At 39.1% G+C, this 21,911-nt stretch overlaps 1 protein-coding gene across 1 annotated transcript in view; it reads right to left on the reverse strand.

The window, feature by feature from the left end:
• TNFRSF8 (TNF receptor superfamily member 8) overlaps positions 1–21,796 on the reverse strand; it is a 37,219-nt gene extending 15,423 nt beyond the window's left edge. The window contains exons 1-3 of the mRNA XM_069782493.1: positions 10,843–21,796; positions 9,600–9,788; positions 8,908–9,117 (exon numbers count right to left, since the gene is read on the reverse strand). Of these exons, the coding sequence (XP_069638594.1) occupies positions 8,908–8,979 (72 nt within the window). The 5' untranslated portion in view covers positions 8,980–9,117; positions 9,600–9,788; positions 10,843–21,796. The remainder of the gene's footprint in view (positions 1–8,907; positions 9,118–9,599; positions 9,789–10,842) is intronic.
• Positions 21,797–21,911: the final 115 nt, after the last annotated feature.

A 21,911-nucleotide genomic window follows, 5' to 3' on the forward strand; every position in this document is an offset into this window, starting at 1 on the left:
AGAACAAGAGTTTTTTGCCTTGAAAAGAATGCTGCAAATACTCACACAATGAAGCCCTTATTCAAATAACTAAGCCCACTTCTATTGTGAGTGACGGTTTTCAGGAGCAACCTTTGGTTTGACTGCATAAATGATACTTGTTTAGTTAAAAAAACCCCATACAATAGTACTAATATTAGCTTAGAAAATGAGACTCAGCTATGAATTGTATCAAGAAGCATATAATAAGACTTCATTTTTGTATGGCAGGGCTACTACATACTCTGGGAAATTACGCTGCTACCAGTTTTGTGATGAGAAAATCTGATCTTTGAATTTGGCATCTCCCTTAATAATCCCCTAAAAATGTTATCTGAATTTCATTTTCTGTATTTGCTAGAAGGTATAAATTACAATTTTTTGTAAAGACTCAATCAGCAGATTCCCCAGAGATTTTCCCACATGATACTGGTAGAGCAGTTAAATATTTCAGAAAAACTACATCTCACTTTCTGCAGATGAATTTCCCATTGGCCTTTGAAATAATACCTACTGTATCCTACTGCCTCTGTATGCAGTGCAGAATCTTACTACCTAATTTCACAGCCGTATTCTCCTGTGTAATACGCTGTTCTTTTCACGGCAGGACCATAAAACACAGAAGTTATTTAACTTGCCCCACGTTACATCAGAAAACAGGAACTTTCAGTCAAGGAGGAAATTAACAGAAGGACAAAAAATAGAAATATATTGAAAATATTACATTTCATCAAGCTCCAGTAACAGAACTGAGAAATCCTGCCTGACACATTTCTGCACTAACCACTGGGCCACACACCTCCCTACAAAGCATTTTTTCTAGCTTACTGTATAGAGGAAATAGCAGATGTCTGCTTGCTCAGCCTGACTCAAATCAAGTTTACAAATGTGCACCCTGTATTTTTCTTTTCTGAAGAGGAAGCCCTAGATTGTAGGAAAAGGAAGTGGAATTTCCTTGCATCTATGTGGAGATGCACCCTTGTCAGCCAGCCACTCTGCAACTAAATTGAATAACAGGAAATGACACTACACCAGTCACTAGACAAAGGGTCATTCAGGAGTTACTTCAGTGATATGAAGTGAATTAACTAGTTTTATAAAGAAAATTTAAGAAACAGCATCCTGGTGGTAGCTAAGTAATCCTGGATTAGTTTCTCTGTAAGAGCTATGGCAAGTCACCACAAAAACCTGATCTTCTCTTCCTGGTTCTCCCACGCAACCAACTCTGGCTGCAAATGATATTGAATTTTAAATCCAGGTGGGAACAAATTTCTTGAATGATTTATGAAGCACATAAGCTTACAGCTTATTTAATTGTTTCTTTTGGGGTTTAAATAAAGGAATAGCGTCTGTGTAAAAGTGTGAGGGAAGGGCTGCTTTTTAAAAAGTTACCTTGTCTAAAATATTGGAATCAGGAGTTTAGGATTAGATTCTGCTCTTAGTTACAGCAATGCAAATTCTGATTATGAATTTGACCTGATGCTAGTGCTGTGATAAATTACTGCATGAACTATGCACACATACTACACAAATTATGAAAACATACATAGGAGAGTACTCGACAATTATTATTTTTTTTTTTCCCCCCACAAGATGGCAGCTACATAACACATGACATCCGCAGCTTCACAACAAATGCTGCTTTCATGTATCCGGTTAGGAGCATAGCTTTGTAGCCACCTTTACTATTTACTAAGCCAAGTCCAAGATGCTCTGCTGTAAAAAGAAGTCATTTTAACAAATTGTGACACGATTTCTATGGCTGTGAAACCACCTTCTGAAGACCCCACCGCTTCTAATCTGTAGCTACCTGCAAAATGTCTTTAAGAGTTGCCACCTGTTCAGCAGAGGTGTTTCACGAGTATGAAACTTACTACAGATCCTTTCAATGATAAATAATGTAAACATCAATGCTCAGCATCAGTCATCCTCTCCCCATTCTTGTCATTTTTTTCCCCTCTAAATCCTAAAGCTGTTTGATTCCTAATGTGACCTGTAACAGCAATGCAATGATGCAAAATTCTGCTTTTAAACTAAAGAGAAAGGTTGGCCCTTTGTAGACAGCATACTGTAAGGTAAGGACCTGAGTATAAACCAAGCCCCCACACCTCTAGCACTTCAGGCTTACAAGCACAAAATAAATTACATAAGCAAAACTGGCAGTATGGAAAGGCAAGTGTCACTAAAAATTATATGGGCTCTGCTTCTTAACTTATGCAAGGTGTTTTCTAAGCTAAATTTCAAGTTTTGATGCATCTGGAATAAAAAATCTTGCACTAAGAACCCACCAAAACTTCCACGAGTTTTTAGGGGAGTGAAATTGGCACCTAAAAGCAAAGAACATGCCTTGAGGAAACGGCAAAGGTGAAGGGCCAAAGTCTTAAAATGTTTAGAAGTCTTCCATAAAATGATGGTGGCGAGTCATTTTCTGCAGACGTTTGACTAGGCTACTTTTGGGAAAAGGGTGAAGGAAAGTCAGCTATACAAGGATAATATAGTTTTCATTTTTCTGTCTGTGTGTAATGAATATCAGGGTAGTAAGTTAACTAAAACAAAAGATAACCAGCCAAAGTGAAAAAGGAACAAAAATGTGCGTTATTAGTGGGTAGCAATAGGCCTGAACTGAGGTAATTTACCCACTCAGTGACTGAACATGTAAATGACCTCGGTTTCACCATCTGTAACTACTCTTCCCACATGTAAAATACCACCTCTGACATTTCATCTACATTTAGGGAAATTAGGGTGCAAGTTTACAATAAAATATTGGCTTGTTTGATCTTTCATTTTGATGAGCTCAGTATTTCTAATTAGAAAGGGATCGCTGGAAACAATTCACCAAGAAACACAGGGAATTCTAGATTTTGTATTTTCCAGTCCCAGTCCCTTCCTGACTCAGTGCTTCTGGAAAGATACCTTATGCTTTTTCTTGATTTGACCATCATCTTAGATCTCAGTGTGCAAGAAGAGTCCAAGTGATATGATTGATGTGTTTGGGTTTCTTTGTTCCTCAACTATTGGCTACTCCTTTTTAACAGCAGCAGTCTAGACATCAGCCATCAAGTCCATCCAAATTTGGAGGGACTGCAAAATACTTAATGCATATTTGTCTTGCTGTTCCTGGACAGAATGATGACTGAGTGCTGGAGTTACGAAATATTTTAATGCTGGTTAACCAATACTGTTAAAAGGCAAAAAAATATTTCAGTGTCTTGGCCAAAAAAACCATTAGATTTCCAGAGAATTATGGAAACAACATATGTGCATAACTTCTCAGAAATTAAGGCTATTGAACCAACATGTCTATTTTGAATAGCAACTTACCATTTCTATATAGTGGTAAGCCTACTACAAACTGCAGCTGGAACACAAGCTGGATTTCTAATCCTCACCTGGTAAATATCAAAATGACTTGGGTGAACTCCTGTTGTCTGAGCAGTCCAGCACCGAGCTTGGACCTTGAGGCTCAACTCTGTATAAACCCACAGCAATGTGACAGTGAGGCCACCACAAGGCAGAGGGCAGGAAAAGGCCCCGTAGTTTAATATTCAGGGTTGGTGGCTCTGTTCCTGGCTTTATCATTGCTCAGCCTCAGATGTGTTACTTTAAAGTCCTTGCTGTACTGGGTCTAATGTCTATCTACATATATGGGCATTTTTGTGGTGGTAGCACCAGGGAACCCCAGACAGGCTCTGTAAGGGCATATGGGACATACTGTCCTTCCAGTCCCACTAGGTCCTCAACTTTATATTTGCTTGCTTTTACCAAATCTTGCCCAAACTGTCACCAATGGTGCTGTAAACACTTCTTATCCTGCCAACACTATAAGTTCAATTGCTAAGGGGAGGACAACTGCTACCAGGATAGGTTAGTCTGCTACAGCAGAACTTACAGTTTACATTCTCTCTAGCTTTTCCAGTGAAACATAAAAGCATCTTTCCACTCAAAAACTTGGGTAAGCAGTTTGCTCAGGAGGGCATCATACACTATTTGTAATCAAAACAGGCGGGGGAAAAGCTAGTTGTCTTCTAACACTGTGCCTACAAAGGAATCTGGTGACAGCACAGAATGATCCTGTTCAAATGAGGGAAATTCTGAGAAAAATTCCCACCAACAGTAGCAGCATTGATCTCCCCAGCACAGATACATACTGTTTTGAGCTGCAGAGACCTGTTTTGAGCTGTGTTACCAACGGCTGCAACTGTGGGAGCCTGCTATGTACTGGGCTTCCGGTATTGTGACTGAGATGATGGTAGCCAACAGTGGAAGTTTTGAAAGAAAATGTCCCTCTTGCCAAGCCTTAATCAGAACGGGGATCACCTAAAAGAAAGGAGGGTATCACAAGGGCAGTGAGGAGAGAAGGGAAAAATTCATGTAAAGAGTGGTACTTTATCATAATAGGGCTCAAGAAGAACACAGCAGGAAGGAAAAGCGTATGTGATCTTACTGCTCTCATTGGCAACAAAAATCTCAGCATTAAGACATTTCTAATATATTTCTGGTTGTGAGTGCTTGGATAAAACCAAGCATTATAAAATATTGAATAAGACACATAAGGTTTAACTACAATATAGTGAAAGTCTTCTGCCTTGTGCCATTATCCCATTTGTTAGTATGAACTTAAGTCAAAGAATCCTTTTTTAATACATTCTAGGACGAATTTAACACTGTCTCAGAAAAAAATAGGAACTTAATTACTTTGACTCAGGATTGTGTGAGTATCACTAATAAAACTCATTTTTCCAGAGCAAAACCACTTTAAATTAAGACTCTTTGTTAGACAGAAGCTGAAGGTTAAGGTTTGACTTAGCAGGTCCTAGTTGCTCATAAATAGCTCTTGAAATGAAAGGAAGGGATAAAGCAAAGGAGACAGGAAGAAGTTTCAGCTTTGTATTACAAAACCTCAACACTATCACCTTCTTACCAAAAAGCATCAGCTGTGAGTGTTGGGGTGGGGGGTTCACCTTCTTGATTCCACAGTGCCTGTGTGTAGAGGCCCACAAAAAAGAATGTACTAAGAAATTCTCCACTTACAGTGTTGGCCATTTCTCCTGGCTCCAGCATGCTTACAGAAATTGTCGATTAGCCAGTGAGAGAAGATTCACTTCATCATATTTGCCACTTACTACTTATTTTGTAGGGAAGGATTGGTGTGTAAGAACTTTCGGTTCTGCCCCATTTCCTCCTCTTCTTCCTGGAATGCCTAGAAACACTGAAGAGTGTGGTATAATCCATACCCAGCAGTAACTAGCATGGGGCTTTGCTTCATCAAGGAAACCTCCAGTAAGTTTTACAGAACAAACTCTCCTCATCTTTGCAAGGAACAGAATGAAATGCAGTAACCTCAAAATCCTGTTTAATTAACATTCAAAGCATTTTTCTTTCATCTTTTGACTGTCCCTCCTCCTTAACCAGTCTTGTCTGAATCTCAAGAGAGACAGAAACAGAACTCAGGTTCTGACAGGGAAATTCAAAATTCTAGCACAATTTCACTTTTTAAGGCATCATTTCCTAGTGTTTCCTGAAGAAAAGAGGAGACGTTGTACATTTGCCTGTCCCCTCTCCAAAAGATAATCCAGTCTCAATGAAGAAATACCAGTTTTATCCCAATGACTTATAGTATTGTCCATGAGTACTTAACAGTTCTGTTCGTTAATATGTATTATAAAAAAACATTTAAAATTCAAGGAAGATCACAGAAGTATTGGTGGGTAAGGGTGAGGAATCCAGCTGTGGTAGACAGTAGGTCTTTGTCCTTCCCTGTCATTCTGAGGAAACTCTGAATGGATGGGTCTGTACTAAGAATGGATTAGCAAAGTGAGAATATGTGTCTATTAGAGCTATGCTAATCCTGTGGCTCTTTGCCATCCAAGGGTGCAATCCCACTTCCCCTCTCTTGCCTGCACCCACATTTTCCTTCCCCTCTAACTCCTTGATTGTTTAAGATGGAGCAATCGTGTTTCCAGATGATGAATCAGTTCCAGGAGTTCACTTGACCAAAAACCCTGCTTTCTGAGTTTGTGAAGTAGGTTTTCAGGGGGTTATTGCACTGAAACAACTCACCCTGTGGCTGCACAGTCACTTGCCCTAAATTCAGTGCAAGAAAGTTGGTGGCACTGTGTAGCCAGGAGCAGGGCCTTCCCTTTGTGTGACAGGTCTCTGCTGACAGGCACAGCTGTAATGGGAAACCTCACAGACGTTATTTCTGCATCTGTACACTGTATCAGAATTGATTTGTTCTGGATTGGACATGAAGACACAATGCAGAGTTAATGCTGCTTTAGGCCAGCTGTAGAGGAACAGATAAATATTTAAACTAGCAAGAAGCTAAGCTGGTGTAGTAAACAATCGCCAGTGTAGCAGAAAGCCTGCCACAAAAAGTTAATCTGTCCACATTTTTTAACAAATTTGAACAAGCCATGAGTCTGTATCAGACTAGTAATTTGCATCTTTTTTTGCTCTAATACATGGAGTTCTTAAATTGGATTCAGTGTACTGTTCAACTGGAGGGAGACAGAGACTTAATTTCATTAATCTTTTCCTGCATGCACTTCAAATAAAGGTTTCTGATTTAGCAGGAGCTGGAATACATCTTGCAAAGGAAAAGACCACAACTCATATCCTCTTCAGACTGCTCTGTAACAGGATGGCCAGGGATCCCTTGGCTTAGTGCTTTAATTGACCTATCAAGCCAACTATTTTTTTCTTTTTTTAAAGTGTTGCAGATCAAGGACCAATTAAATAAAGCAAACATATTTGATACAAAGCATTTGGGGTTTTCAGTGCTTGCTTTTGAGAATTTGTTTTAGAAAATATGCTTTTTGTAGCTCTTCTCACTTTCCTTGTATCTACAAACACGTTTGCTATTCCAATTTAAATAATGGTAATGTAAAGATGGTGCTGAATTCAGTGGGTTACTCTGCAGTTCAGTCAGGACAAGGTTTGACTCATTTATTTATGGTCTTTTGAGCTCATAGAGAAAAAGTGATGGTGAGGCAGAGTAAGAAATCAGCTTGCTACAAATGAGCTGTAAGTAAGGAAGAAAGCATGTTACGGTAAAAAAAAAAATCTTCTACCAGCATTGGCTATTCTAGAACTGACTAATGCTGTAGCAAAACAGTTGACTCCCTTTCAAGCTTCTATCCAAATTCTGACAGTACAAAAGAAGCTGATAACCTAAGACTTCAAGTAGTCAATCTTCATCTGCTTGATCATAAAGACATTATTAACAAGTGAGAGTTAACTGAGTATTAAAACAAACAAAACCCAAACTGTGGACTCAAGTGAGGTGGAATATGGTTTAAAATATGACTGATAAGCTGTAATTTGTTCACATTAAACAGTACTACTTGTACTCCTGTAGCAGTAAAAGCAAAGGTTACTGTGATGGAGGCAATGCAGAAAGACAATGACAAGCCAGTTGCTCATCCCAGCAAGATCTACATATTTATTCCGGGTAACTGATGATTTTGCAGCAAGTCTGAATGTTGACAATGAGTATCAGAAAACCAAATTTTCTCTCTGCACCTCTCATTTTGTGAGCAAAACACCAACAGTGATGTCAAGGAGCAAAAATACCATCTTTTTTCTATTGCCTTTCTCCTAAAGCAGTTTGCATTCAGCAGAACCAGGCAAGCTTATCTGAATGCCCTCCTAAGTATTCCTCAGGTGGGTAAGGACTACAGACTCCAATCCTACAGAAGAACAGTGATCCTTCTATATTTCAGGAAGGAGACAGTGGCAGGACAGACAACCAGGGAAAAATAAAGCAAACTTGTAATGTGGGAGGGGAATTTACAACTAAAGACACAAGGGCAAACTCCTACTCTTACAAAAAGAGCCAGGAGGATCTTTTTCAAAAGTTTATGAAGAGGATGCAGGACTTGGTTATATTCAGAGATCTAATCAGAGTCAGTTTCTTGTAAAAAATTTCCTGACAACTGAAGTGATGTGCTATATCATTCATTTACAATGTACAGACAAGTGTCTTAGGCTAGAATATTTCCACTGCAAGGGAAAATAGCCAATTTCAGGATCCAACACAGTGAGCAATTACTCACCTACTTTACTTTACCTGTGCAAAGAGCCTCTGCAACTGACCTCGTGTGTGTGTGTGTGTAAGTGTCAGGCAGGGAAATTACCTGGATTTATGCCAGGTGCTGAGGGCTTGTTGCCATGTGATGCACTAGGGAGGAGGGGGTAAGTGGCTGGGGAGGGGGGGGAGCAAACCCACAAGAGATTATACTATCTGAACAGGGAGCTACCTTGCATTTACAGCATCAGCTGAGTGCGACTAGTGGGCTATGTCTATCTTAAGTCAATTTGATGCAGAAATAATAGCCCATTCATGAGGAAGTCGGTGTCAGAGGGGTGGGCGGTTGTAAAGAGGAAGGTATTTTATTGTTTTGTTTGCCTTTACACCTTTCAATCTGCCAGCCCTGACTCATATCAGCAGAGTGAGCAGAAGCCCTCCAAACCAAGCTCTGCAAGGAATGTGCCTGTCACAGAGCACCTGGCCATCCAGGCAAAAATAAAAGCCACTCACTCTAAGAAACGACAACAGTCCCCCACCCCTATCAAATCTTTCCTCATTCCCTAGTTCTGATGTGCATGGAGGTGCAGTGACACTAGCAATGCCAACAAAAAGATGCAGATCATAGCTTGTATCCCCTGCTCCTGCCTGCAAAGCTCCCGGAGAGGGCAAACTCTCCTTACAGGTCTGCTTTATGCCTTTATCAACCTGTGTTCCACAAAGCCTATTTCTGTGGACACCCACTACCCAGCATCCAGCCTATGGGCATGATAGCCCTGTAGCCCAGTGTGACCCCAGACCTCTCCAGGCTCCTGCGTCCTAAGGGGCTGCAGGATCCTGATGCCACCCTGCCTTACCTGTGGGGCTGTCTGGATATCCTGGAGAAGCAGCAGAAGCCACAGTCCTAGTACCAGGCTGCAGGCAGCCATCTGCAGTGGTGTTAAATCTCCCTAGCTCCCAGCATCGCAGGTTAGAGAACCAGCTTGCTCCTCCTGGAGGCTGAAATCCTCCCAGGGTCCAGCCCAGTCTTGCTCCGTGTCTGTTCATTCAGTCCAGAGCCATTCCAGCTGTTCAAGACAAGCAGGAGACAGGCTTTGAGACTCAAGCAAGCTGAGGAAACAATTTAGAAGGAAGGAGGAGGGGGGGCTGCCCAAAAAAGAAAAGTAAAAAAAGAACAAAACAAAACCGCGTTAATCACCAGTCCCAGAGCTGTCGGGTTTCTGAGTCAGTTGCATGCATCAAGGTTGTCACCCAAGGTACATGGCTGGCTGTGCAGAAACGCAGGCTCCTTAGTCATCTAGGCTGCCCTCAGAGAGCACTTCACCACCCCAAAGCCTTGGCCAGGCAGGAGTCCAAGCCCTGCCCCATCCATCCACCACGCTCTCAAGAGCTGCAACCAAGCCTCAAGAGAGTTCCCAGTAACAAACACTCATTTTTTCAGTACAGTCATTTTACTCCTGTTTGGATGAGTTTTTGAAAATTCACAACCAACCAGGGTGACTCCATGAAGGTTTAGGCTTTACACATTGCCATTTAAACACCAACATACCATCCTCTTGAGAATCCTCCTCTTTCCTCCAATCCCACTTGAAATCAATTCCTGTTGCTGACAATCATCCTTTGGACTGCTACTTGCATTTCACTCACTTCCATTTGTTACTCTGGATAATGTTTTTTGGCTCTGGTGCCTGGAAAGATTTCAGTTGGTTTAAGGTGTCATGAAGCTTTCTTATCTGCCCTAAAAGTTTTGTCAAAAGTAAAAGTTAGCCACTTCAAAAAAGAGCAGACTGCCTTGAAAACCTCTCTGAGGTGCTCAGGAAAAGAATGAGAATTTGAATTCTCACACCCATGGTTTTTTGCTTCTCACCCTTATCAGCAAAAAGAAAACCAAAAGAAATTACAACAGATTGAAAGTCAGATAATTGATTATTTTATTAAAGACCCACAGCTACCTCACTACCATCCAAACAGAGTACCAAGGATGAGAGCATTCCACAGGGACCCTGGGATGATGTAAATATTTTCTTTAACTCAAAGCTGTAACTCTTTTAACTAACTGCCTCTATTTCTTTCTCTAGAATACCATCTTATAAAACCCAGGCATTTTCAAAACATTGCATACTGTGTATTTGACACATAAATCTAACCTCCTTTCTTCACTCTGGCAGGTTACTTCTCAGTTTCTGAGCTCTCTTAGCTATAATAAGCATTTGAATGTCCAAATATTACATTCTTGTTTTTCCTAATTAAATAATGGGCTAGAAAACATCTTTATCTTGTGTAATAATATGCCTCTAGGCAATTCTCCCAATTTATGAGTGTGGTTTCAAATGACACAGTAGTCAGGGCAATTGCTGAGCTCTGTTTGGCTTTTTTTTTTCCTTATCAGCTCCTACCTAAGATTTTTCTAGCAAAACGACAGGAACCAACGTAAGACACAGCCTGGAAAGTTTTAGCCTCTGTAAGTTATACTGCTGAGGTCAACGTATCTGATACAAAACCTTAGTATCCAAGTACAAAAACTCATGTGTGAAAAGACTTTCCCAGGACTGGCAACAGGGAGAGTTTTCTGGCCTGTTTTCCAGAAAAAATAAGACTGAAATGAGCATACTGAGCATTTTGTGTATATATATGTATGTCAGTTCCTTTTTAATGAATGGTATCAATAATTTTTTAACCCATTGGATAACTTCAATCAAATTTGGCTGAGGATGAAATGTCATTAAGTTTTACAAAGTTTCATGGAAGGAGATGACTTGGATAAAGAGGAAAGATTCTAGTAACACTCTCACTGAGGGAAAGGCTGCAGTGGGAGACCAGTGTTCCTCAGAAGAGAGAATCCACCTCACACATCCAAAATGAAACCACACTTCCCAGCTGCCATCCTTCTTAGAACTTCATATTCTTAAAATCATTCTTGATTGAAGTAGATATTTAAAAGGATGGGAAGTGGAAAGTGCTTATTGTTGCTGCTGCCTTTTTGGAAAGCCTATTACATCACACGATGCTATTACAAGTCTCTAATAAAAGCAACAGCAATGAAAAGAATGAAGAAGTTGTGTTTAATAGGAATGTTCCAAGCTGCATGCACTTTTAACTGAATGCATTAATTTCAGACTTTGCGTGTTTTGATTTCAAATACAATGAAAGGGGCTTTCCAAAAGAAGCCCTATTAGTAAGTGGAAGAAGCACCTCCGTTTTATAACAAACCCACACTATTGTTCTCTAAATGTTGCCTATATTTCCTAGAAAATAATCCTCTATGTTAATATTTAAAAAAAAAAAAAAAAAAGGCAAAAAGCAGAACAAATAGCAGCAAACAAACAACCCCTATTTCTTTGCTCTTCCTTCAGAGGACAATGTCTATCAGAAAAAAGGAGAAAGCCCCTATGAGCATGCTATTATTATTTGTAATGTTTATTTGATTACACACATCTGTGTCTAACATCTGAATCTCCTTTTGGTTTAGGTGTTAAAGGTAGCAATGCCCAAAGACAAGGTTGCTTGGCATTTTCTATTTTAACTAATGTAGTTAATGCCAAGCTTAGCTAATGCTTAGGTAATTTTTACACTGTGTATCTGATCAGTGCTGATCATCTCTGTGTGCTGCATGGAGCTGAGATGGAGGGGATCAGAGAAGGTCCTGTAAGTCAGCAGTTATTCAAAGGTCGTTGATACCTGGAACAAAAGAATGCAGAGACCCAGCTAAGCCATGAGGGAAAGTCTCTTTGACACATGCCCAAGATGTTCCTTCAGCATGGTCTATTCATTGTGCTGCTAACAGTGACAGCCTAGTAAAGAAAGTAGTAATAGAATACTGTAGAAGTAGCATTGTTACACACATGCTTAAGCAAAAGTACTCATGACATTTTCTAAGTTTGAAGTGGCTGATTTTAGTCTCATATTGTATTTTTGGCATGGTTCCTTGTGTTTTTAAATATATACGTTCAGTTAATATATATCTAGCTGTATTGGTGAAAAAAACCACTGAGAGAAGTATCATCCCTAAACATCTGTCAAACAGATAAAGGAGACGATGAAATTTAAAAGGACACATATTAAAATAACCTTGTCTAAAATCTGTATTTCAGTGTCTGTCAGTGTTGCTATTTAGAGCATTGCAGTATGCTGATGAAAAATCACTGAACTTTTGCTACTTAGCTAGATGAAACAACATCAGACCCTAAAACTTCACTAGGAGTCTCAGTAGTACCAAAGGCAGTGCTTGTTGGGATACATGCTACATACTACAGGGGGTACAAATAAAAGGTGGAATTCTTAACAAATTAAAAAAGAAAAGAAAAATGAAGGCAATTACTGTAATAAAAAAAGAAAGAATCTCACGGTTAAGGGAAGGAAAGCAAATAGTCACCAAGAATGACTTTCTTCACACCTCTCTCCATCTATTTATGCATTTTAGCCTTTGGAGAGTTCTCTCCCTGGGGATCTTGGAAGGCGACACCGTGGTAACAACACACAGGTAGAGCATTCAGGCGCCCAATGATATTAGGCGTTGGAAGTGAAGCCAACATAACAGAACTTCTCTGGAAATCTTTCAGTAGCCCAAAGAGGACAGACAGGAGGGAGGCCAACACTGGTACAATGTGATCTCATTGAGAAACATCACTTAGCAAGCAAGCAGTTTGTACTAGCTGTAGCTGGACTTGAACTTGTCTGAACGTGTGAAAAGGAATAAAATCTCATTTATGCCAAGTATGTCACAGACTGGCAAAATTCTGTCCCTCTATGCCACTCTGGTACTGATACTTACTTTCTGGCACGTACACATCTCTTATTCTTAGTGTTAAATACTTGTCAATCCATTTAGTTATGCCCCATCAATCAAACCACTCTGCTATATGTTAAATACCTTGTAGGTGCTCTTGATAACATGATCTGCAGAGCTATACAGATTTAGCAATTTACTTTGGTATATTTGTCCACTGTGAACAACAAGGAAGATGTTATGAAGCTCTTATTGAATACATGTTGAAATGTAGCAATGTCTCAAAACAAGAGTTCCCAGCAGGAAAAAAAAATGTTATAATGAGCTAAGGTCATAATAAAATCCCAATACACAGGGGAAATCCCAAGTCATTTCAGTAACTATAGTTTCAGTAGATGGACATTCTCACAAGTAAAAATAATACAAAAAGAAATCAGCTTCCTTGCTTTATATAAAGTTTCATACATACACAAACCAGCAATCTAAAACGAAAGAACAGACTAGTTCTTGTTTGTTTGCAACTTGGGACTTTTGTCTCAACCAGCTGTCCTCTTGCTGAACACAGAAAATTTCTTGGCAATTAATGAACAACCAAAGGAAGGAGATGCATCCTGGTCTGCTCCCAAGCAATGATAAGGTTACTTTTTTTTTTAAATTACAGAATATAACATCAAAAAGTATTTCTGTGAAACAGCTAATTCCTGACTGCGGGTGGCTCAGAAACACTGTCAACAGTAATTGTTTTTGGTGACTCTGAGCCACAACATAGCTATTGGAAGAGTTCTCCAGACAGCAGAGTATGTACTGGGAAAAAAGAATCTTCTCAGCTGGTATTAGTCTTACTGCAAAAAGTCTTGCTTCAGCCAAGATCTATAAATCACCCCACACAAAGCCCATTGACTCCATTCATGTTCCCTAGTTTTCATCCCAATTACTTCCACCTGAACATATCCTCAGTTTAAATAGTACAATATATGCCAATGCTACACTCTGGCCTTCCAGAAGCAGCAAAGTTACTCTTAGTATTGTTAAGCTTAAAAAGTCAAATTTTCTGGAAGTGTAACCATGCATTTCTGCTACCACAGATTTGGATTCAGTGTTTATATGCAAAACAAGATATGATGATATGTCTGTCATTTTATTCACTTTTTGATTGGGTTAAGTCATTCAGAACTTTGATCGAAACAAAAATTTAAGTTGCTAAAAATGTGTCAGACTCAGCATGTTAATGATAATGACGACATGGCTTAATTTTCAATTAGATTTCTTTTACAGATGTCATTTATACAAAGTTGATGTGGATAACAAAATCTCTTAACTCTGTTTTTGTTATCTCAACTAATACTACTACCTTATATAGAGTGATAAAATAACTAATGTAACAAAAAAAGAATCTGTATAAAATGTCTTTTTCTGGTGCATAGCAGCTTCAAAACTAAAGTGCATTTTGAGTCAGACTGAAAAATGAGAAGAGCTGACAGAGAACTCCGTGCTCTCAGGAAAGACTTGGCTTCCATGAAAGAAACCAAAACCATATCACAGAATTACTATGCCCACAGGCTGGCTGAGAGAGAGAGACGACCTTAGAAGAAAGATCACGTCATGTCTGTACTTTCATAATTCTTAATACAGCTTCTGGAAGAGTGGTAGATTTACACATCGTCACTCTCCATAGAAAAAGCTCTTGACAAAGATGTTATTATTTCAATGTCATTTGTATTATGCCCTTCCTCCCATACCTTGCTAGAAATGGAAAGGCTTAAGGGTGAATCTTCCACGGTCCAAACAGGATAGCCACTTGGTCATTACAGCTGTAAAGAAAGTGGTAGGTAATAAAGGTTGGACAGGTAATATCATGCAAAGGCTGACGCATTCTAAAGATCCTTCATGCCCTTTCTTCACACCTCCCTAGCACTGGTTTAATTTAAAGCAGAAGTCTCCTCTGCTGCTCGTTTGTTGGAGTAATCATATTGTAAATCTAAATGACCCACAACAGCACTATTTATTTTGGGCCCCTCTCCCCACCCCTAGCCTTTGCACTGATACAAATTAATCCAGGAGCACCAGCTTTGACTTTAGCTCAGTCTTACCTCATGTCAAAGTCTTTGTCTGGAGTTCTAGAAAGCTCATGGTTCCCACTACCTAACCAGAAAGTGCACGAAGGCTTCTATAAAGCCATCAGTTACATAAAAGGACTGGTAAAAGGTAAGAAACTAAGTACATAGTTGCCTTTAGCTAGCAAGTTTCTAAACCTACAGTATGTCCGGGCAGTGAGCTAATAAGCAGCAGCCAGTTTGCAGTAAATTCACACCTTTTTTATTTCACAGTAATTCCCCCCATATAGAAAGACTACTTGAAATAGTTAAGTTACAGTCAAAGAAATATGTTCAAGGTTTACATTATTTGATTTTGACTGCATAGTTATTCTTCACGAGTCTGGTCTTGAGCTCTATCTGGCACTTAAAAGATCTTGTTTTTCAGTTAATTACAAGCCAGTCAAACTCTGAAGTGTTAAAGCAGAACATTGTCAAGGCAGACATTTGCCTCAGTCTGAATTCTTGAACTCCCCTACTACAACATAACTCTTACATCAGGAATGTGCCTTTTGAGAAGCCATGAAAGTCTGCCAAAAACTGACCAACCTGAAGTCTCATAAAAATCCAAACCTTGCACAAACTTGATGGTGAATGCATTTGATTTTCAGTGGGGAGATCTCTAATAAATTCATTCTCCCTAAGCATTCTCCAGCCACTCACAGCTCCTGAAGTTGCCTGTTGTGCAGTATCTTCACATCACTGAATTCCCACAAGGAGTTTCAGAAGCAAAACCAGACTTTCTCTATAGCAATTTCTCCTCATCAGCATATGACCAGGAACTGGAACTGAAAAGAGGAAGACTATCTCCTTTGCTTTCAAGGAGAGCTTCAAAGTGAAGTTTTGGAAAGAAAGTGCCATATAATTCATATAGAGGACAAGGAATCAACTGAAGGGATCAAAAAGCTTAGAGTAGAAGAAACTCACGACTAGGACTGGAGAGGAAGGAGACCAGCTCGCTAGGGAGGAAGACAACTGGTGAGGGAAGCTTGGACTGATTGGATACTGTAAATAAAAACAGTGTTGGAGGGAGTGGGCATGTGTAAAGAAATTTTAATGCTAGCATTTCTTAAATTTTGAGTATCAGACTGAGCATTTTTAATGGTGTTCTTGTACTCCAGTCTAGGTGTTAATTATTTGAGACTCATTAAAACTAAAATCTAACCCATCAGATCCAGTTTTCACCTACAGTTTTTGGAAGATGCTGTTCAACTGTGAACAGTATCAAACCAGAAAGTATACTCAGGCACTCAAGAATTCCAGTCTGTAAACTCTTGGCAGAAGATGCTGAAGAAAACTTCACTGAAAGGTACTGTACTATGAAGTGAGAGATTCAAGCATAAGACAGAAGCAAAGTCAGAGGTAAAAGAAGCTTTTGCAGAGCTTTTGGCATTTCACAAAAGACATACTTTCAGATATTTTGTATGTGTGAACTGACAGACGGGTCTTTTGTAGCCAGGTTCAGTTATTTCAGCAAAGCATTTAACCCATGAAGTTCATCTGTAAGTCAGTAAACAGTTCCCAAATAAATCAGCTGTTTCAGGATGAAACGCTACACTGTCATTTACTGGAAATTACTTATGATCTTACTACACTCCCTATATTAACTTTTTTTTTTTTTTACTTTGGGAATAAATACACCCTCTTAGAAGATTACTGGAATTATGAGCATTTCACTTCCTTCTAATAACAAGAAATTGTGCTCGCATTTACACAAATATAAATCCAAACAAACCCTAGTGAATTCAAAAGAGTAACTCTGGATCTCTATTACTGGAAGGGTGAAGAATCTTATTAAGTTCAAAATAATAAGCAGATATGCCTGAGTTTTCCTTGTTAACTACCTTTTGTGCAAATATTTTACATACATTCACTGATACGCAATCGTTAATGCTACTGTTGCAATTGAAATGTGCTCTATGTATACGCTTGGGAAATAAAACAAGGAAATTGAAAAAGCACCAAGAGTTCCAATTCTATACATTTTAATCCAAAATCGAAAATAAAGATGTTTGGGGAAGACTGGCCATGTGGTTAAAACACAAGAGTGGGAGTCATTAGTTCCCAGTACTGTCACAGACTTTTTGGGTAACTCATATCGTTTCTTGGTACTCTGGTTCTCCTCACCTAAAAGCTGAGAGTTATAAAGCTTATTTATTAACAGAAGCAAGATGAGCTTTCCTTTGCTGACACAAACATAAGAAAGATGGGAAATATTAAATAATTTTTGTGAAAGAAACAAATGGGAAGATTTTCAGGACACAGCTTTTTCAACTTTTTTCTATGACTATAGCTGAGCATCTCAACTCTGACAATTTAGGGTCTTATTTTCCTCTTCCTAGCAGCATGTTTTTGCTCTGCAGAAACCACTGGAATACACCAGCTGAAGCAGAAAACCGAGTCCTTACATTTGGCCTGCCATTACCCAGGAAACGGGTGAAATTGAGGTTTTCAACTCTGAAGAGAAGGGGCAGAATTTCTCTTGCATTTTCAGATTTGACACACTGAAAACAAATTCTTCTGGGCTTTGAAAACTCAAGTTCCAAAGAGATGAAAGCCCCCAAAATCAAAGTTTGCAAATCATTCAAAAAGCAATCACATGCAGATGTTCCACCTGAGGGTTCTGGAGACAGTCATTCTTTGACATGCTGATAATTAAACAGAATGAATAAATCAGGACTACATTAATTCAAGACTCTTGATATTAATTCTTGCAACATCACCAAAACTATCTGACGATAGTCCTAGAGGAAGCAAATAGACAAAACACTAATGGCAGTCTAACACTGTTACTAAGGAGCAGACGGAGCTATGTTTTAAAGGCTGAACTACACTCCTCTGTTAAAACCAATCACAAATACATTATTTACTGTCTCCAATTTGTTTAATTAAGCAAAGCTAGATTTCCCATCTTATGAATCAGTGTTACATACATGCAATATAGTGAGAAAGGGGAACTAAACCACAGGCTTTACTACCAAAGCATCAGGCAGTTATCACTCATACCAAAAGAGAACCAACACAAATGGGCACACACACTGGAGCCAGCCATTAACAGAAGACACAGCTGCACAGACTAAGCCAGCATGTTCCCAAGTACTATGAATGGAAAAAAGAAAAAAAAAAAAAATCCAGGTCAAGTCAAGAATGCTGGACTTCACTTTGGCTATTCCAACTTCTAGTGGCATCAAAGTGTAAGCAACTTAGTAGCTTCTAATTTTGCCAAATACATACATTATTCTCCCAGTAAATTCTTTAACCATAATCACACATATCACTCACACATTGGAATGAAGGATCCCTGTCTTCTCCCAGAGGAATTTTAGGCCCCATTGCAGAATACAGTTGGGAATACACTGCCATCCTTCTATAGGCACATTTGAGTTCTCTATTCCCACCCCTAGCTGATTAAGGCAAAAAAATTTCATCTTAAAACCATTACAACAAACATCTAGTCTCTAATATAATGGCAATATGAACAAAGCCAGGCATAAGCAAATCCTTCCTCACCAACTGTTGTAGAGAATTCTTTCTCCTTACGGATCACTGTGCATCTCAGGCATTAGGGAGACATATCTCCCTAAATCTTGGCCACAGGCCATGCAGCACCATGACTACCTCCAGGAACAGGAGACAAGCTATCCTAGAGCCCCATGCCTACACAACAAAGTTCAGTATTTGTATTATTTTGTGGATAAGGACATAGCCTTGGAGATATTGGTACACAATTCGGAACTCATCCTTACCACAGCATTTTGAACCCCAGATCAGCAAAGGTCTCTCCGCACCCCACATCTTACATTCCTACTTTCCCCATCCAGCCCTCCTCTCTACAGTCCCAGTATTTCATGTCCTCTGCCTCCTCCTAACACACCTCTCACCACTCTGGCTTCCTACTATATATTACCACAGGCTCACCTCTGCTTCACCTCCTCTCCAGAAATCCCCGGCCTGAAAACGTTCTCGTTTTCCTAACCCACAATCCCGACATCCCACGCACACTACCCCCACCCTCTGTTCTCCCCTGGAATTGCAGATGCCAGCACTGGCTCCATCACTGCTCAGGTTGCTGCAGAGTCCACAGTCCAAGTGCAGAAGCTGCTTTAACACTGGACGAAATGCAATTTTTCAACCAGTAAATAGATGTATTCCTTACAGTGTACTCCCAGGTGACACCTCAGACACCTCCTACACGAATGGGTGTATTATCTTGGATTCCGTAACACTTACTGCAACATAAAGCCACTGTGCAAAACCTTGTTATTACACTGTAACTCATTGATGTATCCACACCCAAACTACTCCTTGCAGCACAGGGTTCAAATGCATCTTGTGCAGGGCTGTTACTTATCATTACTCCAGGCTCAATAAAACTTCTTTGCCCATCTTCTGCATTGAGATTTCGTCACATATTCAGTACCAAAAAAAAAAAAAAGGGGGTTCTCATAAAAAAGCATGACCTCACTTTCTAGAAATGACTTTTCTGTTGTTATTCCTTGCATTACTGCTGTTCAAATTAAACTAACCAGGATTTGTAACTGACATCTTGAATGCAATCAGCAGCCACATTGCTCGGCACCTAGCCTTAGAGACCTCAGCAGAGTGATTGCGAGAAAACAGATGAAAGGGGTACACACGTTTACCTCAGCTGCGGGTCACGTGAAATTAGAGCAAGCATCTTTTTTGTAACTCTACCTTGTAGTGAGATTATAATCAGACGTTTGACTATACATGAATCACCTTCTTATTAGAAGATGAGGCCTCCATGCACGTACATGGCCAGGTGTCCTAATTAAAAAAATATCGGTTTACTCACTTTCAGACCTCCTGTCTCTCTTCCAGAGAAACAGTGCAGCTATAAACAAAAGGTTCTAGACCAAATTCGGGATCATGTATCAACAATATTAACCAAGCTCCAACTGCAAAATCTTTGATAATTATGAATGGAAAAAAAAGACCAAGTTGGCCAGCAGAAAAATCTGTTTCTGTATATTATCAACTACAAACTAAACTGGGCACTACTCAGAGCAGAAATTTCAAAACATACAGTCTGCTTAAGCTCTGCTGGAAAACCTGGGCACACTGGTTAGATTCCCTATGCAAAAACGATCATGATATAAGCTTATTCTGCACTGATATGGAGACATAACTATAAAAACAACATAGAACCATCAGGTCACTCTCTGAGTTAATAAGCAAATCAGATTTTCTGCTCTGAAAGAGTAATAAACAAAAAGGAAACAATTCCCTATACCAGTTCAGACAAGAAAGTGAACAAAGGTGCCAATATTTTAACATGGAAATTGAGATCAGTTCTGCTAATGTGAAAGTGGAATGTATTTTTTTTTATTAGCAAAAAGGGCATATGGGATAGCTCAGATTAAAAAAAAAAAAAAAAAAGAAAAAAAAGAGTATTTTGAGATAGAGCATTTGCGAGAAGCTCCACCTGAAAGGGGATGTGAGAACACAAGAGGAAGCGTATGAAGGGAGAGTTAAAGCTAGCCTGAAGTGCACACATGGAAAAAAGAACCTTTTCTAAAGATTTGCGACTCTGGACAAGATCTGGCATTGTAAGCCTTAGCCTTGCAGTGGAGAGACATGGAAGGAGATGAAGAATTAAAAAAAAAAAAGAAAGAAAAAAAAAAAGAGGTTCCATAAACAGGTAGCATTTTCAGCCTGTTTCAGCTTGCAAATGAGGGCAGGATCAAGCAGGCCAGAACCAACAAAGAGACAAATTGAGGTTAACTTGGGTAAAGAGGTGCAGTGTCACTGACTTCTTTCATCTGTTTCTAGTAGAGGAAGAGAGTCATAATCACACTTTCAATACTTTCACAAGTGTAAAAGGTAGAATGTATTCCTAGCTATCAAGAAACATTTTGAGTTCAACATTGGTTCCATCCTGCATTCACCAGATAGATCTCACGTAAGTTACTTAATCTTACAGTGCTTCATTTTCTCTATTTATGAAGTGGAGCAGGCTTGCTGTAATTTATTTCAGGATAAATTAAGAAGAGGTTTATGACTTCTAATGTTTTGGGTTTGAAGGCAAGGTAGTAAAAATATTGAATTTGCCCTATTTAGTGTAACATTTGGTGGCTAGTGTTTTATATTCACTGGATTAATTTATTTTAAAATTAGTATTTTCAGTAATGGAAATAACATGACCAATTCCATTCACTTTACCCTACATATGCACAACCCAAATCTAAACCGATCAGTCATGCTTTTCATTTTCCATTCTAAGCCTTACATTAAGATTTCATAAACTAGCAATATTTCTTTCCTTGCTTAAAAAAAAGTCTATTTGTACTTTTGATTTAATAATAATGTATTTGATACATAAGTAACAGTGAATGCCAAGAAGCTGAAAATATCATTGGTGCAAATCCAATTCCTTCTGTCAAATTAGCTCCCAGAAATAAACTTGAGGCAGGAATTTCTGTTTCAGGCTCATTCAAGGCAACATAAAACATCAGTTTCACTGGTTTTAGACAAGGAAAGCAAGATCAGTCTATAAAGTTCAAACAAATCACACTATATAACTTATTTTGTTTTGGTACAACTCAAAAACTCCAGAACGTTTTTTGGTTTGTCTCCAAAAAACTTGGAAAAGCAGAGGCAAGCATAATTTGCAAACATTTTAAGGCATTATCTAGCTTTTTGATGAATAAAATCTCATTTCACTTTAACATGCTTTTTCACATTCATAATCATTCTGATGTCATGCACCCTGTAGCTACAGACATTGCACTGAAAATAAACTGGATTTTTTTTGTTTTAACGAAATTATTGAGTAACTCAAGTTTAAGGCACTAGCAAATTATGTGTCATGTTTCAAACATTTGGAAATTAACGTATTTGTATGCATTCCTCTGAAACAGACCATTCACAGGCCAATTCCTCACCCTGGCATTCAGAGTTTACATTACACTTCTGGTTTATTTAGTTGAGGCGGCAGATGAACTCTGTTGCTACGGCTGTCCTAGTGGTAACAGTACTAGTCATCCTGTACACATCGCTTTATCCAGCCCTAGGAGGGAAA

Source organism: Haliaeetus albicilla, chromosome 4 (genome assembly GCF_947461875.1).
Source record: "Haliaeetus albicilla chromosome 4, bHalAlb1.1, whole genome shotgun sequence".
Classification (NCBI taxonomy): domain Eukaryota; kingdom Metazoa; phylum Chordata; class Aves; order Accipitriformes; family Accipitridae; genus Haliaeetus; species Haliaeetus albicilla.